General features: G+C 55.9%; 1 protein-coding gene across 1 annotated transcript; it reads right to left on the minus strand.

Annotated features, from left to right (window-relative positions):
- Window positions 1–12,711: 12,711 nt before the first annotated feature.
- Window positions 12,712–24,056, minus strand: LOC101519387 (interferon-induced GTP-binding protein Mx2). The gene is made up of 13 exons (XM_058661601.1): window positions 23,735–24,056; window positions 23,077–23,269; window positions 22,191–22,328; window positions 21,092–21,246; window positions 20,693–20,831; window positions 19,612–19,810; window positions 18,441–18,519; window positions 17,521–17,643; window positions 16,938–17,079; window positions 15,690–15,848; window positions 15,368–15,444; window positions 14,207–14,464; window positions 12,712–13,071 (listed from the first exon to the last, which is right to left on the minus strand). The coding sequence occupies exons 1-13, from the start codon at window positions 23,963–23,965 to the stop codon at window positions 12,832–12,834; spliced, it is 2,133 nt and encodes a 710-aa protein (XP_058517584.1). The 5' UTR covers window positions 23,966–24,056; the 3' UTR covers window positions 12,712–12,831.
- Between the last annotated feature and the right edge of the window lie 240 nt (window positions 24,057–24,296).

A 24,296-nucleotide genomic window follows, 5' to 3' on the forward strand; every position in this document is an offset into this window, starting at 1 on the left:
CAGTCCGTGCGGGACAGGAGGGGTCAGCTCTCCTCCCCTGAACCCTGAGAGCCCCATGCCCTGCCGCACACTGCCTGCTCTGGTTGAGGATGTTCCCCCAATCTTGCGGCCTCCCCAGCGTGGTCCCATGCTTCAGGGTTCCTTGAGAACCCCCTCCCCCACCCTCATCTCTGCCTGCACAGTGCAGTGTGTCAGGGTGCCAGGGTGACCACAGGCACAGGCCTGAATGTCCACAGGCGGGCAGGCGGAGCCAGGTCCTCCTGGAGGCCTGGGGGCTTCCTGGCCAGCAGCTGTGTCCTAAAGCGGAACAAAGCTGCCCTTGGCCATCCAGGAGCCCTCTGGGTAGACGCAGGGGCTCAGGGCTCCTGGACCCTGTGCTGCAGGAACACCCTCAAGGGAACACTGACCAGGCAGTGACATGGCTGGGGACCCCACTGAGAAAAATGCACCCCATGCCCGTGCCTGGGTCAGCTCTGAACCCCCTCCCCCATCCTCCATTCAGACTCAGCCAATGGGTCCCTGTCACCCCAGGGCACCAAGGGGACCAAGGTGCTGGCTCCAGTCCCCCACCCGACTCTGGCCCAGCAGTCACAGACCAATGGACAGCAGCCAGCAGAGGAGAAATTTGCCTGTCTGCCAGTCTTTGAACAAATCCGATAAAATAAAAAAACAATTTTTTCAGTCAATGTGGTACCTGGTAGTACCTGAGTATTGCTCTTGGTTGACCCTGGCTGTGGGGCGGCACCTCCTCAGGCCAGCCCCCCCACCTTTCTGGGGGGAGTTCGGTCCTGCTCCCCAACATCCCACATCCTCGACCTGGAGACAGGCAGGTGCACAGCGTGGGTGGGGCCCCGCAGGTGTGTTTCTGCACCCTGCCTTTTTGTAGATGGTTCTGGGATCCGAAGGCAGGGTCAGTGACAACCCCGTGTGCCCTGAAAACCCACAAACCACGCATGGGGTGGCCCTCGGAGCACATGGGTGTGGGTAGGAGTCGTCTCTGTGTCTAGCCCCTCACCCCAGACCCCTTTCAACTCCCCTCCCTTCCAACTTTCCCACCACTCTAGGGTGTCACCCCCTTCCCCACCCCAGCCAAGGTCCCTGGCTAGGCTGGAGCGCGCGGACCCCAGCGGTGACACTCACCTGTCAGGCCAGCACCAGATGCGTGGTCTCAGTGCCCCAGTGATTTGTACCGCAGGGATCCTCCCCACCCCGAGGCCGGCGCGCAGCTCCGCCTCCTGCCGCTCAGAAACGAAACTAGCACCGAATCCACTGGGAACAAGAGGGTGGGCGGGGCGAGGGGTCCAGGAAAACCCGAGGCTGTGCAGACGCAGCTGAACCGAGAGGGGAAACTGAAACTTAACGCGGGGTGAGCGGATGCGACCGAATCGCGCAAGCATAACCCCGTGCCAACTCCACCATGGCCGCTCGCCCCCGGGGGAAACGCAGTTTCTGGGACTCCTGGGCTGCCCCTGCTGAGACCCAGAGAAGGAAGCCGGCAACAGGGGGAGGTTGGCTGCTGCGGATGCCCGACATTTTAAGAGACAGAGGACACCCTGTGTATCTTGCAAGGCCGTGCACATCCTGGTGTCATGCAGACCTGACCCAGCAATCTGATGTTTTGTTGTCCCTCGGGGTGTTGCCTGATTCCCTCTTGGGACAGGAGAGCTACGTTTTCACCCAGCGCTTGGAACTGTACTCTGCGCACCCGATTTCCCACCACTTGCACTATGCTTGTGTAAAAGTATAAAAACTCTCACTTTGTTGTGGTGTATCATCCTGCGAGATACCTCGTTGCTTCTGGTGTTCGCAGCTCACGGTGAAGAACCAGGCTGCGGGAATTAGCTGCGCGTAAGAATATCGTAATACTATCGTAATAATGTATGGACTAGAACTCTAGCCTTTTTAACTATTGCTAGTTATTTTAAAAAGGTTAGCTGCCTGCCCCTTCCTCCACAGCACATCCACTCGCCTTCCCTTGCAACCTCCTTGACATCCCTGGATTTGGCACCCCTGTCCTCTCTTGGTGGACACGGGGTGGGGGAGGGGGACGCACAGGCTCAGGGTGGGCCTCCCTTCCCTGCTCTGGGGCCGAGGCTGGGGAAGGACCCGCACGCCCGTTCTCCTCAGCTCAGTTCAGAGCCACAGGCACTGCCAGCGTCCAGGCACTGCCCTGCTCCCTGAGCTCTCCCCAGCATGCCCATCGTCTGTCCCAGCTCTGGGGCCGGTCAGCAGGGAGCCCAGTGCCATGAGGTGTGTGAGAAGAGCAGGTGCTTCCGGCCTGCGGGGAACCAGAGAACTGCCCAACAACAAAAGTGACTCCACTCTCTATATATGATAAGCATTTAGGTTCCTGTTTACCCTTTAGGCCGGTCAGCAGACGTACACAGCGATGCAACCCTATCTTCATATAGACAGTTGCCCTGACAACCTATCAGCCTTGACTACCCTATTGTGAAAACTACGTACCCCCAGAACTTCCTTACTGCCTGCTGCTTAAATACTGCCTGAGAAAATAAAGCTTTTAGAGCTTGATCAGACATCCTGTCTTGCTGCCATTCTGTCGTGTCTCCTGCCCCAGTCTCCCCCGTCTGAGCTCCCCTTGCTGGGCAGGGACCTCCCTCAGGCTCTCCCTGTCCTGCTGCCCGGTCAGAAGGGGCCAGGGCCCTGAAGGGACACTCTCCCAAGGGGACCTGCACTGGCCGCTGGAAGGCAGCCCAGGGTTCTGCACACCCCTGAGGCTCTGCCCCCAACCCCGCAGGAGAAGGATTGAGGGGGAACTTGTGTATACGGAGGCCCCATGTGGGGCGCAGCCCCCTCCAGGTCCTGGGAAGGAGGCACTAGGAGGCCTGGAGCTGGTCCATAGTTCTAAGGCACAGCTCACAGGTTGCACACGTGATCTGGAAGGGATCTCTGAGAGACAGGGAGGGCACCTAGAGCAGCCTTCACCTTCAGAGCCGGGGCACCTGCAAGGCTGCTCCCCACACGTTCAGTCCCCGCCTCTTCCCGGCCAGGACACCGAACTACTCCCTGGAGAGACCCCACAAGCCGGCATGACCTTCCCAGAAGGGGCTGGAGGTGTGACCAGGGGCCAGGCGATGCTGGGAGCCTGCAGGGTCACTCCTGGTCTCCCGCCTTGCGTCCCTGCGCCCCTTGCGGTGCTCATGCACTCGAGTTAGGTTTCACTTTCATTTCCCCAGAGCGGTTCCAGTCCAGTGGCCATAGGCCAGCGTCCAAAGGCCTGACTGGACCACAGGAGGAAGAGTGTGGGTGGAGGAGGCGGAGCCTGGGAGGAGGCGACCTGTGGGGGAGGTGGTGTGCCTGTGGGGGAGGTGGCGACCTGTGGGGGAGGTGGCGTGCCTGTGGTCAGGGAAACCAGGGTCTGCCCTCCCTGGTGGTGGTGCTGCTGGAGCATCGCTAGGTTTTGCTGGACTGCGCAGGAGATGCGCCCAACCCCCGGGGTGCTGGGCCAGGGCCAGGGTCATTGGCCAACCTTGTTTTCTTTCCTTCCTTTTCTTTTTTTTAAATTTGTTTTTATTGGAAAGGCGGATACAGAGAGGAGGAGAGACAGAGAGAGGCTGGAGCTGAGCCAATCCAAAGCCAGGAGCCAGGAGCTTCTTCCGGGTCTCCCATGTGCAGGGTGCAGGGTCCCAAGGCTTTGGGCCGTCCTCTACTGCTGTCCCAGGCCACAGGCAGGGAGCTGGATGGGAAGCAGGGCTGCCGGGATTAGAACTGGCATCTGTATGGGATCCTGGCTTGCAAGGTGAGGACTTTAACTACTATGCTATCGTGCCAGGCCCCAGGCTGTCAACCTTGTTTTCTGCTCTCTGCTGGAACCCGTCCTAAGGGCAGATTCCGCCCCCCACCCAAACTAGTTTCACTGGGAGCTCATTCACCGCTCACTCCAGTATCACCGTTGTAGGGTTTCTGACCCCAATACGGCAGCAAACTCAGTTCTTGTCTCGCAGGAAAGAATTTTCCTGCGGACACAATTTAGTTTTAAAGCAAGATTTATTAGAAAAGTTGAGAAAAGAGGCTCCCGTCCTAGTGACGGGATGGGGGGCTCTGAGATAGAAAGGACCCTTACCCCCTGCCATAGTGGCAGGAGGAAAAGTAAAATGACCCATATTAATGGTGGGGAAAGCACCTTTTAAAGATTTACTTCAAAGGGGCTCTCCAAGGACAAAAGGAAATTCCTGGTCCCCCTGGTATCTGGCTTTGGGGCAAAAGACCAGACAGGTGTCAGACACTGGACATTCCAGGCCTTGGGAATAGGAATACTACTTCCTGCAGTCCTATGATAAGGGGACCAGCCTGAGGCCCTCCTGCACAATGGCCGGTGATAAGGTCGCCCTTGTCCCTTGGAAGAGACTGATGCTCTGATGAATGCGAGACATTGTGGGAAAATACTTGGGGACCCAGAATGCCCTAACTGCCTACTACCCAGCCTAACTCCTCACACAACCCCATACTGAGTCCCAGCGCGGGTTTTGGGGAACAGTACTTTGTGGTTGGGGGGGCACTGCGGTATCCACCTGGTACTTGGAGTGAGGAGCTCTGGGACCTTCTGGAAATGTCTCCCGATGGGGCCAGCTGCCCTCTGGCACTTCCAGCAGAAGTGAGTCTGTAGGGTTCAGAGATCATAACCACGATGCCCCACTGGCCTACCAGTGCCCTGGGTAAGAGGGACCCACGGACACAGCCATGCCCTCCCCTCCTGCACACCACCTCCCTTCCTAGTGAAAGAGAAAAGTAAGGGTTAATGCTTTTTCTGCTTCTGTAGCCTGCTTGGCGAGATCAGATTAAAGGTAGGGGAATGGCCATGCTGGGCCTGACAATGGGAAGAGGGCCTAAGTTTCTATCTCCTGATAAGTAAATTCCTTAGTCCGAGGAAATGAGGCTGGAGGGCCCTGAGCTGGTGCCAGACTAAGGTCATAAAATTTGTACCAAACCCAGCAAGTGTGCTGAGCTCGCAGTATAAAATGCCTGTACCCCTGGACATCAGGGCTTCTTCTCCTTGCGGAGTGGGAGCCCGTTCGCGAACGTCAATAAAATCCCTCTTGCTTTTGCAGCCTCTGACCTGGTTATTGGGAGCTTTCGGGCAGCGACTCCTGGGGCCCATACATGTTAAACCCCCGCAGTTTAACATTTGGGGGCTCGCCCGGGGATCCGGGGGTCGTCTTTCGACGCTCTGACCAGACAGAGGGAGGTAAGTCCGGCCGGTTCATGTAGTGTGTGTGTTTGTTATGTGTTGTGTTGATATTTGTAATTATTTGGTACACCGGTGAATTTGAATTTTGTTTGTGCCTGGAGGACTCTCCAGGACTAGTTTGTGCCTGGAGGATGCTCCAGGACTAGTTTGGAACCGGGGAAGAGCGAGTTTATCTTGTCCCCGGAGGTTGTGTGGAGGCAGTGTGCCCCTCCGACCATTTGTATTTGGAATTTGTATTTGGAAGGAGAATTTGATCGCGCGATTGTCTTGTCTTTCGTTAGTTTGTTGTGTGTTTTTGTGTTGCTGCCCATTGTGTTTAGTGTTTTAAGTTTGATAATGGGACAAGCTTTGGTTAATCCCTTGAGCCTCACAATTGATCATTGGCCAGAAGTCCGGGGACAAGCCCGAAGTCTATCTGTGGAGGTAAGCAGGTGCCTTACGACACCCCTTAGTTTGACTCCTCACCCTTGGACTAAAAGTTAAGGATAGGGCTCACAATCTCTCCCTCCAGGTTAAAAGATCTTGGCAGACTTTCTGCTCTGCAGGATGGCCCACTTTCAACGTGGGCTGGCCAAAAGAAGGCAGTTATAATCCTGATATTATCCAAGCAGTTAAAACAGGTGTGTGAGAAGGACCGGTCCGAGTGAGAGCTGGTGTGTCTGGATTGCTTGGTGATTGCTTAGCGGTTTGTGTGACTATCGTTAAGAGTGCTTTGTGGATTGTGTTGGTAGTGATGTGTGTATAAATATTCTTTTAATGATGAAATTGATTAAAGTCCACTTTTTCCAATAGCCCTGTCCTTGTCTTGAGTAAATTCTGTTTTTATTCTTAAATTGAATGTATGCGTGAGAAATCTCTCTTCTGAAAGAATATCTAGCAGAACCTGGCTGGACCAGACTCCTCCACCATTCCCTACTGGAGAGAGGTTTGACTTTGTTAACCCTTTCTAGCCGGAAAAATGTTTTCTTTCTTTCTCTCCGTTGAATTAAGGCTTGTTTGTTAAACTCAATTGAACCTTTAAGTTCTTCAAAACTTTGAACTAAGCCTTCTGACTTTGGGATGTCCAGCAGGATCCCTGGACCTTTCAAAGATAGAGGAGAAATTTGGATAATTTAATTATAATGTGATAGTATTATACAATTATGCCAAGTTTGTTGCTTCATGTTCTATTAAAGTAAATGAGTATTTTAAGGTTCCAAAGAGTGTACAGTAATGTTTATGGTTATTGGTTAAAATAGTCTTCTAATGACAAAATTAATCCTTGTTAAAATTATCTGTATTCTTATTTACAAAGAAGTATTATTTCTGAGACTGCCTTACAGAAAGACAACGAATTCTTAAAGGATGTGTGGTAAAATTGCTTATATTGTGTACATTTTCTGAGTATTTAACCTTTAAAGCAATAGAATTAAAATTGAGCTTTGATCTCTTGTCAAAAAAAAAAACAACAGTGTTTTAACATCTTCTAAGCTATTTTTCATCTTATTAATGAGTAACCTGCTGACTAGGTTCAACAGATACTTAGGCAGCCTCCTAAGACAACAGCCAAACTGGAGTTCTTCCATTCCCTCAACAAAACAGAAGATAAGAAGATGCTCCAGGGCTTGGAAAAGGGAGGGACATGCTTGGAGCCAGGGCTTTGAAAAGTTTGGACTTTGTCCTTGCCATTGGGATTCTTAAAAGGGGAAAGTTCCCAAATTAGCTGAAAGGAGGTAACTGCTTCTGGTTTCCAAGAGGGTTTGCATTTTAAAATATTTTTGTAGATTGGCTATGTATGAAAGATGATTGAAGATTGCCTAAATCAATTGTGTTTAAAATTTAACCTGTTTTTATTTAGAAAATGTTTTGGTTTGAAGTTTTAAATGTTTCAGAATGTAGATCCAGAGAATTGGCAGATGGATGGTTGCAAGCCTGAGAATGTGTTTTTGGTGAGAAGGTTATAAAAGGACAATTATTAAAAAGAACATTGCTGTTAAAATATTTTGTCCTACAGGAGTATGGCTATCATAAGATGGCAAAGGAAAAACCCATAACCCTCTTTCTCGGGATTCCCAGGCTTTAACAGGATTAATTGAGTCTATTTTGCCAACCCATCAGCCCACGTAGGATGATTGCCAGCAGCTCTTGCGGACACTACTCACTACAGAGGAGCGGCACCAAGTACTTTTGGAGGCCCGAAAGAATGTTCTTGGAGCTGATGGGAACCCGACTCAACTCCCTAATGAAATAGATGCTGTGTTTCCCCTCAATCCGCCGAACTGGGACCACAACACGCCTGCCGGTAGGGAGCGTCTCCGTCTTTACCGCCAGACTCTGTTAGCGGGTCTCAAGGGCTCCGGAAGGTGACCCACCAATTTGGCCAAGGTAAGGGCAGTAATACAGGGGGCAGAGGAGACCCCTGCAGGATTTTTAGAAAGGCTAATAGAGGCGTAATAGAAAGGTTAAGAAAGTTGCAAGAGAGGGAGGACGAGAGAGAGAAAAGGCGTAATCAGGAGTTAAGTTGAATCCTGGCCACCGTAGTGCATGGTAGACCAGAAACAGGGAGGTAGATCAGCAACCAGGGAGATGAAAGGCGCCCCGGTTGAGCCAAGCTCAGTGTGCTTACTGCAAAGAAAAAGGACATTGGGCCCAAGAATGTCCCAAGAACTCACGGAACCCCAAGAAGATGACCTCCGTGCTGGCCCTTGGAACTTTAACCTGTGGGGGGACAGCCAGTCACCTTCCTGATAGATACGGAAGCACAGCACTCCGTGTTGACTAACACGAGAGGACCTCTCTGATCAACCCATGCCAGATGCTGAGGTAACGTGGTTCATCGATGGGGATAGTTATGTGGTGGATGGAAAGCGGTGGGCAGGGGCCGCAGTGGTGGACAATGAAAAGACTATTTGGTCAAGTGCCCTGGCACCGGGCACTTTGGCTCAGCAGGCAGAACTGATAGCCCTAACCCAGGCCCTGAAGCTCGCAGAAGGAAAAAAGGCTAATACACTGGTAGCTGCTATGCCTTTGCTACTGCGCATGTACATAGAGAAAAAATACCAGAGGAGAGGACTACTGACGTCGGAAAAAAAAGAGAGATAAAGAACAAAGATGAGATTAAACGACTCTTACAAGCATTGTTTTGCCCCAAGATCCAATAGCAGAGGGGAACCAATTGGCAGACGAGGCCGCTAAACAGGCAGCTGAAGAGACTCGGACTTTAGTCGTGGTAGAGACCATTGTTCACAAGGACTTGGAAGTGCAGAGATAAGGTCGCTCTGCCTCTTAAAAATTCAAAGAAAATAGTAAAGCATCTACATCAACTTACACATTTGAGTCGCAGAAAAGAGCTTGCCTTACTAACTAAAGGAGAGTGCCCCTTCCACATTCCCCATCTGCCTGGTTTAGTCCAAGAGACTGTAGATCTTTGCAAACCGTGCACACAGGTAAATGCAGGGAGACTCAAGCTCCCCCCCCGCCCCCGGGTGAGAACACGGGGTCATCGTCCAGGAACGTGTTGAGAAGTAGACTTCACTGAAGTCCGTCCAGGTATGCACGGTTGTAAGCATCTTCTCGTTTTTGTGGACACCTTCTCTGGGTGGACGGAAGCGTACCCCACCAAGAAAGAAACGGCACAGGTGGTGGCAAAGAAGATCTTGGAAGAAATATTCCCTCGGTTTGGACTGCCACAGGTACTTGGGTCTGACAACGGGCCGGCCTTTGTCTCCCAGGTAGGTCAGATGATGGCCAGGGTTTTGGGGGTTGATTGGAAATTGCATTGTGTCTATAGACCCCAGAGTTCAGGACAGGTAGAAAGAATGAATAGAAGTTTAAAAGAGACCTTGACCAAATTAGCTTTGGAGACTGGCGCTAAGGACTGGGTGCAGCTCCTACCTAAGGTGCTTTTTAGGGCCAGAAACACGCCGGCCCATCATGGACTCACTCCCTTTGAAATGCTGTATGGGACCCGCCTCCCGCGGCTTCCTTGTGTAGCCTTGACCCGGTTTTGTATCCTAACCCTCCCGCTTTACAGACTCATCACCAGGTGCTCCGTGTGGTGCAAGATCATATCTGGAAGCCCCTTGCGGAGGTCTATCGAGACAAAGAAGTGCCGTCTTGCCCACATCCCTTCAAGGAAGGTGACCTCGTGTATGTGAGGAGACATCAGTCAAAGACCGTCCTTCTCACCACTCCCACCGCCTTGAAAATGGACAGCATTTCCGCCTGGATTCATGCGTCGCATGTAAAGAGGGCACCGCCCCGGGATCCAACTGACTCCCCCTCCGCTGCAGAACCACTGCATGGAGCCTGGAAAGTGCAACGTTCCCGAATCCACTTAAGCTAAGACTTTTAAAAGTTTAGACTTTGTTTTAATATGATGCCTGTTATTATTGTACAAACATTTTTTTATCCTGTGATACTTTGTGATTTTAAATGATAGGGCTCAGGCAGGGCTTGATAATCCCCAGACGGCACACATTCTTCTTCAGAAATACCAACCTTGTGGGTGTGCAGGAGGAGTAGGATAGTTCCGGATGGGTTATCACCAACACATAAACAAGACTGCGGGAGTGAGATAGCCTACCTTCCCATTCACAGGAATGGTGTGGAGAACGGCCAGTGGATTTGTGTTCCAAAGCCTAGGCCGAGTTCCCTGGGGCCCAATGAGGAATGCCCTCGAGAATGCAACCAAACTGCTTATAGCTCTGTACATTCTGCATGCTACTCTAGTTGCAGCATTTGTAAACTAGGGCCCAGACAGCTGTTTTATGTGGCCATTACTGGAGAATGGAAAGGGTCTTTCGGAAGTGAGTTATCACCTTTTGTGCAAATTTTATGGCTGTCTCCACACCCTTATGGACGGCATGGAACGGTCTTTTACCGTACCTGTTACCTCTTCTAGGCCCCCTCACCGGACTATTAATAGTGATATCGGTCGGCCCCTGTATTTTTAATCGGCTACAGCAGTTTGTTCGGGACCGACTTTCAGTCACCCAAGCTTTAGTATTAACTCAACATTATCAAGCTTTAAAGCAACAGGAAGAGCCATACCCAATGCCTTAGTAAATTTTAAGATTAAAATTCACAAGAAGAAAATGGGGGAATGAAAGAGAAAAGTAAGGGTTAATGCTTTTTCTGCTTCTGTAGCCTGCTTGGCGAGATCAGATTAAAGGTAGGGGAATGGCCATGCTGGGCCTGACAATGGGAAGAGGGCCTAAGTTTCTATCTCCTGATAAGTAAATTCCTTAGTCCGAGGAAATGAGGCTGGAGGGCCCTGAGCTGGTGCCAGACTAAGGTCATAAAATTTGTACCAAACCCAGCAAGTGTGCTGAGCTCGCAGTATAAAATGCCTGTACCCCTGGACATCAGGGCTTCTTCTCCTTGCGGAGTGGGAGCCTGTTCGCGAACGTCAATAAAATCCCTCTTGCTTTTGCAGCCTCTGACCTGGTTATTGGGAGCTTTCGGGCGGCGACTCCTGGGGCCCATACATGTTAAACCCCCGCGGTTTAACACTAGACACAGACACTGCGCTGCCTGCTGGCTCATGCTGGACGCTGTGGTCCACAGTGAGACCAAGCACCGACTGCTGAGGTGCCAGGTGAGCCGAGCAGCAGGTGCCAGAGCCAGGGGCTGCCCAGAGGGCTCATGGGTGTAGGTGGCTCCGGAGCCCAGCAGGGGTCTGCGGCTCACAGACCCACCCAGTTTCTACTTCCCCACAGGGAGAGAGGACCAGAAGTGCCACACAGTGGCCTGGGCCTTGTTCCTGTCACTCTGGGCCCTCCGCGGTGCTGGACACTGCCAGGCCCGGGTGCTCTGGTGAACAGCTAAGGCCAGACTCCAGCCCAGCGATAGCCCTTCTGGCTCTGCAGCGGCCGCACTGAGTGCCCCCTGTGCCTGCCCCTCCTTCATCCTTGCTCCTTGTTCCAAAGCCAGGTGCCAAGGCTGGCTCCTACAAATGCCCCCACAAGAAGGATGTGGGGTGGTGGGCTCCTGCGGAGCTCCTGAAGTGTCCAGAGGCAACACACGTGCATCCCAGCACCATGTGCTTGCGCAGTTGAGGTCAGCTTTGACGGAAGCCATGGTCACTGGTTGACCGCCGGGCCAGGGGTCACCGGTTCAGTGCTGGGGGCAGCGAACAGGTGCTTGTTGGCTGTTGCACCCTGGATTCTGGTTCCCACATTTCTGGGTGGAGGCCCTCACCTCCAGGGGCACTGCATGTGGAGTCTGTTGTGGGCTAAGGAGTTGATTAGCGCTCATTGGGCTGGGCAGGAACTAGGCTTGTGGCTAAAAACACCTAGACTAATTGGACTCATCTGTATCCAATATCCTGGCTAAAGTAGGATTTGGAGGGAAGAGTATATAAGAAGAGTTGAAGGAGCAATAAAGGGAGACTTTGGAGAGACTTCCACCATCACTGGTCTCCTGTTGGAGCTTCATCCCCAGACCCTCTTCCTGTCCACGTTACTGGCTCTGCTGGTCGGAGCAGTTGGAGCAGTCGGAGCCTTAAAGGGAATGAGTGAGGTGTGGTCAGCTGTAAGGTGGGGATGGGGTTTCTGAGTGACGTGGTGTGCCCAGGCAGCCTGTGATGTTTAGGGATGCCATCTCTTTAACTGTGTGCCTATCAGGTGCATGCTCAGCGCGCTCCCCTCTCTGATTAGGGGCCCCTCCTTCCTTGCTGTTTCTGCCTCAAACCCTGCTGAGAACCCTCCCCTCCCCTACTCTGGTTTCTACCCTGCACGGGTAGGACTTGTGGCTCTCCATCTCCACCAAGGCGCAGTCTTAGGGGCCTCTCTCCTACCTGGATAAAGACGCGGTTTTGTTTTGTGTTTTTCTCTTCTCCAGCACGCGTGAATGGCTGTGTATTTTCTCCAGTTCCGACTGTTGTTACAAGAGAATATCTGGAGTGGAAAAGAACCTACCCATAGTCCAGTTCACCCGGAAGAAAAGGGAAGGGCTGTGGGAGGGGTGGTGGGGCAGGGATCCGGGCAGCCAGCTCAGGGCAGGTGCCGCCAAGCCTGCGTCTATGGCTGCGCGTGGGCGCCCGGGAGCTTCTGCCATGGGAGCCCAGCAGGTAACACGCCGCCTGCTGCATGGGTGTCCACCAGGGACTTCTCTGCGGTCAGGAGCCAGGCTGCTGCTTTTCCTCTAGGCACTCCCGCCACCTTCCAGGCACGCATTCCACCTCCAACCCTGTGACAGGCTAGCGAAGCACAAATGTTTATTGCCTGACCTTTGAGAAACAGCACAGCATGGAGAAGAAAACGCAATTACCCAGCCTCCCCCCCAGGCGGGCCTCTGGTTTGGTGTGAAGTTCCAAGTTCGGTAAACGCTTTGCCTTGTTAAGATTCCTTTATGGGATGTCACAGAGGCCCCTACCATGGGAATGTGGCTGGCAGAGGGAGGGACAGGTGCCTCTAGGGCCTGGGAATCTCCAGGGCTGCAACTGTGGGAAGAGGTTCCCTCTGTACCCCCCTGCATCCCTGAAAGTGACAGCTGAAGCTGCTAAGGACCACCCCAATGGCCCCTGTGCTCTGGGAGCCTGCCCAGCCCCACGCTGGGCAGTGCGTGTGGCATGAGCGCGTGAGGGCAGGAGCCAGTGGCACATGCCGCTCAGGGTGCTGCCTGGAGGCCCCGGGGTCCCTTCAGGGTGTCCCCGCTTTGGAGAACTGCCAGAGCCTGCTGCGCGCCTGGGTAAGCCTGTAGATCCTGTCCTTGAGCTGCTGCCTCTGGGTGGCCGCCTCGCTGTGCTCCTGCAGCAGCCAGGCACACTTGTCCTTCTCCAGCATCTGCATCGTGGCTTTCTGCAGGTTGTCGCCGTTCTCCCAGAGGATGAAGAACTGAACCAGCAGCGGGATCTGGTTGGAAAGGCGCTTGCTGGTCTCCTGTGAGGAATGAGACCAGGTTAGTGGAGTCTTGGCCCTGGGGTCCGGATGGAGACTGCAGCCAGCGAGCCTTGGGGTTCCCTGGTGAGTCCAGGCGCCTGGGGTGTTGTGAGTGTGCTCATGCTGCCTGCTGGGGAGCAGCCTGCCCCGGAGTTCCTCCTGCTGCTCCCCACAGTGTTCTGGGTCCCCTAGTGGGAGGGAGTGGGGTGAGAGGCGTCTACTGCAAACACTCCTGTTGGCCCCTGGCATCATGGATGAGGGCAGGTGGCTTGGCAGCTGGACCCCATGGTTAGGGCCACTCCACCTGCTCGGTTTGGTGTGGAAAGGGAACCATAGCTGGGTTTCCTCACAATCTTTTTCTATTTTTTTCTCTCTTTTTAAAAAATTCTTTAATTAATTTATTTTTCTGCTTCATAATTTAGATACTGTGTTTTTCTGGAACTGGCACTGTGACATATTGGCTCATCCTCCATCTGTGATGCCAGGATCCCATATGGGCGCCAGTTCATGTCCCGGCTGCTCCACTTCCCATCCAGCTCCCTACCTGTGGCCTGGGAAGGCTGGAGAGGATGGCCTAGCTGCTTGGAGCCCTGCACCTGCTGGGAGAACAGGAAGAAGCTCCTGGCTCCTGATTGGCTCAGCTCAGCTCTAGCCATGGTGGCCACTTGGGGAGTGAACCAGCACATGGAAGATCTGTTTGTTTCTCCTGCTTTCTGTAAATCTGCCTTTCAAATAAAAATAAATTAATCTCTAATATTTTCTGTGTTTTCCTGTGCAGTCTCACACCTGGGACGGAGTAGAGACACAGAAAGGGGGGAGTGGAGGGCACTGGGATCCGGGAAGGAAGTCTCAATCCCTCCGGGGTGGGGACAGGGAGGCTGGCAGTGCTGGGGAGACTCATGGCTTCCCAGTGCCCAGGCGGCTGATTCCAGCCAGCGTGGCTCACTGCTTCCTGCGACTTGCTGTGCTCCAGGGACGGCGACTTTGCAATGCAAGCATCGCACGTGCAGTATGAGGTGCTCCGGAGCAGGTGTCGCTCGCTGTGGGGAGCTGAATTCACAGCGGCTCCAAGGTTTCCAGGAAGGCTGTGGGTGAGGTAAGGTGGGCAGGCTGAGAACACAGCAGGGCGGCTCACCAAGCAATACGCCTCCACGTGGGTGGCGATTTCACTCCTGCAGGAGATGGCAGGTGGGTTGCTGGGGGTCCCCAGGACGGCCATGGGGAGGATCTGTGCTGGCTTCGCCAGGGGCTGCGACGCCTCCTGGTGGACATTCTGGAGAACTGCGCTGTAGATCTTGTCCTGGCAGAAGATGAGTCTTTCCATGTCAAACTGCAGCCGCACCATGCGCTCTGCCTTCTCCCTTTGCACCTGTTTTATGCTCTCGATCTCGTTCTGGTTGGATGAGAAGGGTGGGGTGTGACCGTGGGTGACATGGTGTGACAGTGGGTTCACATCACACACACACACACACACACACACGGTCATGGTGTGTGACCTTCCTCAATTGCCCAAATCCTTGCCCCAGGGAGGGGAGAGGGTGGGCCTTTGGGACGCTGTGATATTGTGTGGGCCCTCGTGGTGGTGCCCTGGTGGAAGCAGAAGTCCCTGATAGCTCTCTTGCCTGCTGTCCACCTGTCGAGGACGTGGGAGAAGCTGGCTGCTGTTTCCAAGCCCAGGGACACCCTCACCAGAGCCCAGCCAGGCAGCCCCCAAACTGGGAGGCTCTGCAGGTCTGTATGGCAGCCTCTGAATCCACCCCGAAGTTCCTGCCTGCCGGCCTGCTGGGTCTCACACAGACCTGGGGACTGGAGGGTCAAGGTCGGGGCTTGGAGAGACTAAGGACAGGAGGCTGTGTCCTGGACGCAGCAGGGATGCAGGTCCCAGAGAGGTGCTGGGCTCGCAGCAGCGTCCTGCGTGCCCCCCAGGCTGGCCAGCCCAGGCGGGCACCAGCCCTGCAGAAGGCCCCAGGGCAGCGAGCCTGCAGATGGGGGAGCCCAGCAGCCAACCAGGGAAGCCCCAAGATTGGAGCAACGCTGACCAGGACACCAGAACCAGTCCCCACCCTGAGTCCCTGGGTACAGTCCAAAACTCCCTTTGTCACTCAGAGCAAGGCCCCGCCCCACAGCTGATGTCAGGCAGGTGGAAGAGGTCAGGGTGTCCCCGCTCTCCTGGCTACTCTGGGAGCTGAAGTCCCCGGCCAGCCTTCGCCCAGCCCACCTGCCGACCCAAGGGAGGGCAGCAGGGTGTGTCTGATGAGACTGTGGGGAACCCACAGCCTCTCTCCCAGGCACTTACCCTGACCATCTGATGCAGGTTGAAGAAGTCGCTGAAATGCTTAACAGCCATTTCACAGAAAGCCTGATGGACAATTTCTAACCAAGGTAAGAAGAGAACGCGGGTGAGATGAGGCAGAGCAGAGCGCCCCAGATCAGGGCAAGGGCTGCACCCCAGGGGCACCTCCTGCCCTGCCTCTTGCCTTGAGCTCTCGGCAAGGGGGGCCCTGGACCATTTCTTCGTACACTGCTGGGAGCTGTACACAAGACGTGGGGCCCAGGCTGCGGGGCCATCTCCCCAGCTCCAAGCCACCCTGGGCCCCGTGAAGCAGGCAGGGGCTCACCACTGGTTTTGAGGACCACCTGCAGGGCAGGGTTGAACAGCCTCTCCATGTGCTGCTGCACAATGCTCTCAAAGGACTTGTAGCTGATGAAGCCAGCAAGCTCCCTTCCCCGGTACTGGCTTTCATATTTGGAGATTTCTTCCTGGATGCTGCTTTTCACTGAAACAGGAAAACAAACCTTTTACAAAACTATCTGCTTCATTCTATAGTGTCTCCCTGCCGACAGCGGGCACGGGGGCAGCGCCTGTCGGGGCCTGGCAGTGCAGCCGCAGCCCTCACCTGCCGACAGCGGGCACGGGGGCAGTGCCTGTCGGGGCCTGGCAGTGCAGCCGCAGCCCTCACCTGCCGACAGCGGGCACGTGGGGCAGTGCCTGTCGGGGCCTGGCAGTGCAGCCGCAGCCCTCACCTGCCCCTCTGCAGCTGAGTTCCTGTGGGAGTCTGCCGTGCTCAGACAGAGACCCTTGGGGGCCGCACCCAAGGACTGCAGGGGGAGGGGGCCACACACACCACACAGCACACACATACAAACACACTGCAGATACCACACAGCACACATAGCACACACATACACACCATACACACAGCACACCACATAGCACACAGCACACACATACAAACACCCCACATAACAGGTACACACACCACATGATGCCACACACACACACACCCCCATCACCACATATACCACACACACACACACACCCATCACACACTGCTGGCGTCTGGGCAGGTGAACTTGCCAGTTATTGTGGGGCCAGGCCAAACAGGAAGCTCTTGTACAGTCTTCAGCCTGTCTCCATGGGATTCGGGGCAACAGGAAGAGGTCTGGGCCCCAGGGAACGGCCAGCCACCAGGATCGCGGGCAAGCATGGAACAAGCCACACTCCACTGGTGTTTTCCTGACCCTGGAAGACCTGGATGCTGGGCAGGGGGCAGTGGGCTCTGCGGCTGGGATGGGGTGGCTGGGGCCATCCTCACACTGCGCTCATCGGCCCGCAGGGGCAAGAGCCAGGCCCCACCTTGCTGGATGCCGTCCCCACACTGTGCTCAGGCCCCACCTTGCTGGATTCCGTCCCCACACTGCGCTCAGGCCCCACCTTGCTGGATGCCGTCCCCACACTGTGCTCATCAGCCTGCAGGAGCCAGGCCCCACCTTGCTGGATGCCGTCCCCACACTGTGCTCATCAGCCTGTAGGAGCCAGGCCCCACCTTGCTGGATGCCGTCCCCACACTGTGCTCAGGCCCCACCTTGCTGGATGCTGGTGCTCAGAATGCCGTGCCAGGTCTTGAACTCCTCACGGACCTTGTGGTACATGCGTGTCTCCTTGCCTTGTACAAGCTCCTCCGCCTCCACCAACTTCTCAATGTCCTTGTTAAACAACTTGACTTTCTGCAAACGAGATCCGGCTGTCACAGGAGGGGCAACTAGGAACCTCTTCCTGCTACACTCTACCACCTCCCTCTCTGGGTGCCCAGGGGCTGGGCAGCTGTGGGCAGAATGGGGGCGGTTCCTAGTTCCAGCACAGGCAGGAAAGCTGGGGAGCCCCAACCCTGCCATGTGCAGGGCCCGTTCAAGCAGGGGCGCAAACACTTCCTCTCCCACAGCCGCTTGGCTATTTGCTGCAGCCCTGGCAGCCATTCAAGACAGGCCCTTTGGAGATGCATTCCATTTCTAGTCCTTTTGAGCCCCAGCTGTGGCGGTCTCTGCAGGGCTGGCTTTGGGCAGTCTCAGGGGCACACACACAGGCGCCAGGAGGTCCTCCAGGTCCTGGGGCCACAGCAGGAGGACTTGGTGCCCCAGGGTCCCCGAGCATCCCAAGGCCATGCGCACCTTAATCAGAAAGAGAATCTTGTCCACCTCCTGCTTGGGGATGTCCTCCCCATACTGGCGCAGTTCCTCGGTGGCCTGCAGGTAGCGCTCTGTTATCTGAGTTTCCAACAGCGGCAGGGATCTCTGCACAAAGGGATTGCAGGGGTGAGACCCCGCAGCCAGGGGCGCTGGGGGAGCCCCAGTGTGGCATGCCCGGCAGCAGGTATGTGTGTACTCCAAGTGTGAGCACACAGGGGCCGACCCAGCTCTGGGTTCCTGCTGTTTGACTTGGCTCAGAGCTGTGCAGCAGGGTCTTAGGGATGTTCAGGGAAGGCCGGTGCTGTGGTGTATCAGGCTAAGCCTCTACCTGCAGTGTCGGCATCCCACGGGGGCGCTGGTTCAAATCCCAGTTGCTCCATTCCTGATCCAGCTCCTTACTAATGTGTTTGGGAAGAAAGTGGGGGATGGCTCAAGTCCTCGGGCCCCTACACCCACATGCGAGGCGCTGAGGGGCCTCCTGCTCCAGCCTTGATTGTAGCCACTTGAGGAATCAACCAGTGGGTGGAAGATTCTCTGTATCTCTCTGTAACTCTGACTTCCAAATAAATATTTTGGAGTACCCCACTTCTTAGCAAGACTCGGGCTGCCAGTTCCTTTCCATTAATGGGGGCATGGCGATGTTGCTTATGTGGCTAATATGTGAGATGATTATCTCGCAATGGCCACTTCTCACAGGCTTGGGGCTGGGATGGCAGCTTTTACACCAGGAGGCGTTACAGCCCCAGTCACTCGTCTACACTGCTAGCCTGATTGCTAGCTTCTTGGTTTGCTTTTTCCCAGGAACCGCCTGTCTCAGCGTGCTGTGCCCATGCCAGTGTGCACTGTGGGCACCTGTGCCAGCTCCACACTAAGGGACACCCGGAGGCCGGCGGCACACTCACTTTGATGTGCACACTGAGTTCCCTGGTCAGTCTCTCGGCCAGGCGGGGCACCGTGGCTTTCCCGTCTTCCAGGAGGACTCTGAAAACAGAGGTGCGCATGCGTGAGTCCTGGAGGCCCAGCTGGGTGGCCGGGGCTTTGTGGGACGGCAGGGATGTTCAGCCCCCAGAGGCTTGTGGGTGCCAACAGCAAAGCCTGGAGCGAGTGAGAAAGTCAGCAAGTCAGCAGGTAGTGAGGGCGCCAGTGCAAACCAGGCAGACCTGGTCTGGGACGCCCCATAACATTGGGGCCGGTTTAGTTTGTGCGAATCCGTTCCATGGGGTGCACAAAGCGGTAGCATCTCTCCATCTCCCAGGGTATGTCCCCATGGCTAAGCGACACTCGGCTGCATTTTATTCATTGCCACGGGGTCCACCCAGTGCTTGCTTTGCCGGGCATCACACCACAGGCTCTGTGAATCCGAATGTGGCGTGTGGTCCTGGGAGGGGGCAGCAAGTTCACATCCTAGGCAGGTTCATCGTTAGCCTGCTACGTCTCTAGAGAGCAGCCGTGACTTCTGCCCTCTTACCCGCTCTCATTGTCAAGCCACAGGAGGTTCCCGGAGGAAGTGGGGGCGTGAGAAGTGTGATACCATAAGAGAAGTGCCAGGGCCCCCACCAAGGGCAGTTTCTTGGAAAGGAAACTGCACCCATCACTATGCAGAGGAGTTGGAGAAGAGGGGCTCTCGCTTGCATGGACCATATACAATGGCAAACTCGGGCTTCAGGAAGTTTCCAGATCTTTTTGCAAACTTGTCTGTTTATCATTTGGCCTTTTTCCCTCATCTATAAGAATGGGGAGACCTGGGGGCTGGTGTCAACCCTCAGTCTGCGATGCTGGCATCCCACATAAGGATGATTGCTCGAGTCCCGGCTGCTCCACTTCCCATCCAGCTCCCTGCTTATGGCAGTGGAAGGTGGCTCAAGTCCTTGGGACTCTGAACCCACAAGGCAGACCCGGAAGAAGCTCCTGCCTCTGGATCAGCTTATCTCCAACTGTTGTGGCCATTTGGGGAGTGAACCAGAACTCTTTCTCTAAACCTTTTCATGAAAAAAAAAAAAAACTTTAAAAAAGATATTTCACCTAAGAAAGAAAAGGCGTGCCGCAGCCTTGCCCAGGGCTCGGCAGGCTCACCTGAAGTATGGATGCGTTTCAAAGAAGTGCATTTCTTTCTTGACCGCCTCGGCACAGGTCAGATTGTTGAGGATATCCTGCTGGGCCCGGCACCTCACCATCATGTAGCCCTTCTTGAGAGGGTACGTGAGGTTCTGCATTACCTGCAGGATGCCAGTCTCGGTGCCCCTGTCCACGAGGTCTGGTTTGGTCAGGACTCCTGTGAGAAGGGCAAAAGGAGGCAATGATAGGCTTGGCTCTGCGCCCACAGGCGTGGGCACTGCCAGGGCCCTGGGCTCCTCTTGGGGTCAGGCCTTGCCAGGGACCTTCTGTAGCTGGACCCTCCTGTGCTTGCCGGCCAAGCAGCGTCTCCTGGCCCCTCCTCTCCCTGTGTTGGTTCGAGCCCGCCCACTTAGCCTCACTCACCTGGTATGTGTGCCAGGCTCGTGGGCAGTGGGAACCACACCAGGGTCAGCCACCCAGCAGTTCCCTGGAATACTACTTACCTGCTCCTGCTGCCAGGGATTCCTGTACGGGCCCCATCCTGCCCTGTACCCCCTCTCTCCCCGGACCCCCATTCCTCCCCGTACCCCCATCCTCTGCACCATGGGGGGCTCCTGCTTTGTTCTTGTCCTCCCCACCTTTGTCACCCTCTCTACCTCCCCCATTTGGGGTTGAAAGTTTGCACTTCTGCGTGTGCAACATTGTGCTTTTAGTTTCTATTAAAAACCCCAACACCTGTCTTGTCTCTGTTCATACGGGTTGGTGAGGTCTGGCCATCTGGTCTACCTCTGCCTGGCACTTGGAACCATGGCTGAGCACGCATCTTCATTTCTCTCTAATCACAAGTTGTCTGCTTGTGTAGACCTCAGGACTTCAGCGAGTAGCTGAATTCAGAACGGCACTGCCACAGTTACTGGAAACTGCATCTACTGGGTTCACAGGGAGCAAGGGGACCAGCTGCCTCTTGGTAAGAGGTAGGTCAGAGTTTCCACAGAGATGTTAGCAACCACCTGGGCAGGTGGCACCCTCCATCGTAGCTGCCAGGGATACCCCACCCCACCCCCTGATTCCGCGCAGCCACAGCAGTGCCCTCGCTCACCTATGGTCCGGTCCCCATTGGGGTCCACCTCCCGGGCCATGCTCAGCGCCTCCGTGGTGGCGATGTCCACGTTACAGGGCACCACCACCAGGTTGATGGTCTCCTGCCTCTGGATGTACTTCCGGATGAGTGCCTTGATCTGAGGTGGGAGAAATACAGTCACGTGCCCCACCAAGTCAGCCAGAGGATGGGGCATGGTGCATGGCATCCCGGAACAGGTTACCAGTCCACCTGCCCTGCTGGCCTGCTCCTGCTGCCTCCCTTTCCCTGGTCCCTGTAGCCAGGGTGCCATCTCTGGCTGGTTACGCGGACCGACAGGCGCCTCTCTGGGTGCCGGAAGGATGGGGGGCTGCTTCAGCTGGGCCCGCCATCCCCCTGCCAAGTTCCAGAAAGGCTCACCTGCTTGCCAATGTCCTGAGGCTGATTGCCCACGGGCAGCCTGGCTATGCCGGGCAGGTCAATGAGGGTCAGGTCAGGCACCTCGCCCGAGGTGATCTCCAGGGAGATGAGCTCATGGCTGATGCCTGTGTTGCTGCCAGCGATGATATTCTGGGCTGCAGAAGCAGGGTGGGGTTGGCGGGGAGAGCCCAGGGCCTGCTAAGTGATGCATCAGAGCAGGGAGACAGCTGTGGCTGCTCCGCCCCCGCCCCGGAAGCTAGGGATTTGCAATCTAGAGGTCCCAGGGGCTTCTGTATTTTGGGGTTGTGTTGGTGAGAGGTGTTCTGTATAGAGAATAGATGCCAGAGATTGGCTAAAGACCTCTAAGTTTGCACTTGGGAGTGTACTGTTTGGGAAGGCCTTGAGCTGGGCTCCTTGCTGGAGTCTTCTGGGGTATTTCCTGAATGTGGGGGCAGGGGCTGGGCAGAGCGGGAGCAGGGAGGGAAACGCCACGGTGCTTGGGGGGCAGTTCCAGCATTTGGGCCAGGCAGTCTGGGGACGGGCAGGGGGTGGGCGCCAGGTCCCCCCGTCCGCACCGTGGGGCTTGGCCGTGGACTCCAACAGCAGTGGAGCTTCCTGGTACTCAGCTATGGCTAAGAGCAAGACCCAGCCAGCTTCATTCACTCACTGCCTATGAGAATGGGAATTGCGGAGCTGCACCGGGAGCCATGGGCTGTAGCTCAGGTAGAAGCAGGGACTGAGGAAGGCAAGAGTTCTCCATCCCAGCTGGCCCGGGGACTACCTGGGAGAGCTTCCCAGAGGAAGACAAGCAAAAGTCCAAAGAACCAGCAGGCAATAGGCAGGAGGGACAGAGGCAGTGGGCTTGGGTGGGACAAGCCCACAGGGAACACGGCATGCTCGTTGGCAAGAATGGAAGCCCTGAGCTGGCAGAGAGAGTAGGGACAACGGGGACGAGCCAGGGCACTGAGGGAACCCTGGGTATGCAGTGAGGGTGGGGCAGCAGGGCAGGGAGAAGTGATGCCAGCAGGGAGGTTGAGCCCTGCCTGGGTGGTGGGTGGTGCTCAGGACCCAGGAACTATAGATGTCATGAGGGCCCCACCTTTTCGGATCTCTCTCTCCACATGCGAGGGATCCTCCAGTGTCAGCCGCACTCCCTGGTAGCTGATCGTCCCCTTCCACGCCTGATCCCACGGCTGCTTCTTCAATTTCAGCTCCAGAGGACACCTGGTGATGATTCCTGAGACAGGTCCCCAGCACTCTAAGCCTCCTTTCGGACCAAGCATCTCTTCCTGGTCTTCTTAATTCTGGGCCGAGCAGCACCTTGTTGAACCTGATCTTTGCTGCTGCAAAGGAGGCCTGGGCGAGGCAGGGTGGGACCTGGCAGGTGCCCAGGAGGCCAGGCTCCAGGATGTGCTGGGGCTGGCTGGAGCCCCTTGACCTCCCACCACTATTGGGGTCACTGCAGCTTTCAGGCTGGAGCAGCCTTGAGGGGCCCAATACCCCCAGGCCTCTGAGTCTGCCTGGGATTAGCCCGTGAGGAGCCAGAGTGAAGGGGTCAGGCCTCTCTCTGCAGAGACCACTCCCCTGGGGAGCCCTCCCCTGCTTGCACCCCTGGGAACCCCTTTGCTAAGCCCTCTGCAGCGTCCACCCTCTCTTTCTTCCCCGTGAACTGTGTTTTCTTTAATGCCCAGCGTCAGCAGCTTCCCCCTCCACACCCCCTTCAGCGTGTTTGCAGGAGATGTTGTGTCCTGGTGGGCGTCACCCGGCCCAGCAGCTGTGCAAACGGCCAACACAATTGTGTGCACAGAGCTCAGGCCTCCTCCAAACCCTGCCAGCTTCACTGTCCCACAGAGCCCACCAAGGGGAGAGACAGGGAGGGGCAAGGACCCTGCCCCTCGCATCCCAAACTCTGCCATCCCTGGGGTGCTTTGTGGCTGGCGGGGCTCTGTCACTGGCCATGGGGTCCCACTGGCCACCACACGTACCGCTGCCTCTGGGGAGGGCCACGCCCGACAGAGCCTCCAGCACGGAGCTCTTGCCAGAGCTCTGGTCCCCGATGACGGTGATGGCGGGCAGGGCCAGGTCCTGCTCCACACCAAGGGCCCGCAGGGAGTCGATGAGGTCGATGTATGGGCGCACCTTCTGCTCGTACACGGCGTACAGGTTGCACTTGGGCCCCTGGAGGAGACGGAACACATGGCGGTTGAGAGGCATGGGACAGGTGGGCATTGCTGGCTGTAGCGGGGGCGGGCAGGATGTGCCAGGAGGTGGGTAGAGGCACACACTAGCACTTCCTTTTGTTCAGCAGGAGGAGTTGAGTGAAGCCAGGCAGGAAGGGGTTCCAAGGGCGAAAGCTCGCAGCCGGAGGGAGGAGAGGGGTTGAGCCTGAGGCTGGCACGGTTGGTTGGAGCTGTGCTGGTGGCCGGAGGAGTGCCAGACACAGACTGGAAGTCTCCAGGCACTCTCTCTCCCTTGCCACCTCTGCTGCCATGGCAGGACCTGGCTGAGCTCTGGATGTGAGTGGGGTAGGGGATGCCAGGGCCGGTAGCCATGCGACGACGGGGGGTGGACCTGTGCTTGCGTCCCCTGGGGTGGGCTGACAGCCTGGGTACTTCCTCCCCAGGTGTCCCTTCCCCAACCCACCTTGACCTTTGGGGTCTGCTGCTCGCTCAAACTCAGAAAGCTGGAGTCTTTGGGGAAGGCCGCAGGGACCTTCACTTCTTCCAGCCAGGTTGGCGAAGACTGCACCTCCCTCGACATGGGGACAAACGTCTGGTCCATGGGCAGTAAGAAAGTCGTCTTTTGATTGGGGTGCTGCAGGGAGCGAGGAGAACTGTGCTTCCGTTGCTGTTGGATCCTGTGCAGCTTAGACATTGGCCACGTCTGTGTCACAGTCCCTGCTCAGGTCCTCCAACTTCCTCGTGCTGCTCTGCGGACACAGGTGAGAGAGAGGCCTCATGTCACCTACCTGACTCGGCGCCCCCTCCCTGCCACACACGGAGCAGGTCCCATTCTAAGGAGGGAGTCTCGGTAGCCCCCAAGCCCGAATGGGCTCTCTACAACCCCTGGGCAAGATGCTGGGGGCAGTAACTCCGCACTCTCCAGGGAGAGTGTCTTGGCCTGGGCCATGGCACCACTGGCATTGGCTCCCTGTCGCTCAAAATGGGAATAAAGGGAGCGTCTCTCAGAGCAAGGCATGGCCAGT

Source organism: Ochotona princeps, chromosome 3 (assembly GCF_030435755.1).
Source record: "Ochotona princeps isolate mOchPri1 chromosome 3, mOchPri1.hap1, whole genome shotgun sequence".
Classification (NCBI taxonomy): domain Eukaryota; kingdom Metazoa; phylum Chordata; class Mammalia; order Lagomorpha; family Ochotonidae; genus Ochotona; species Ochotona princeps.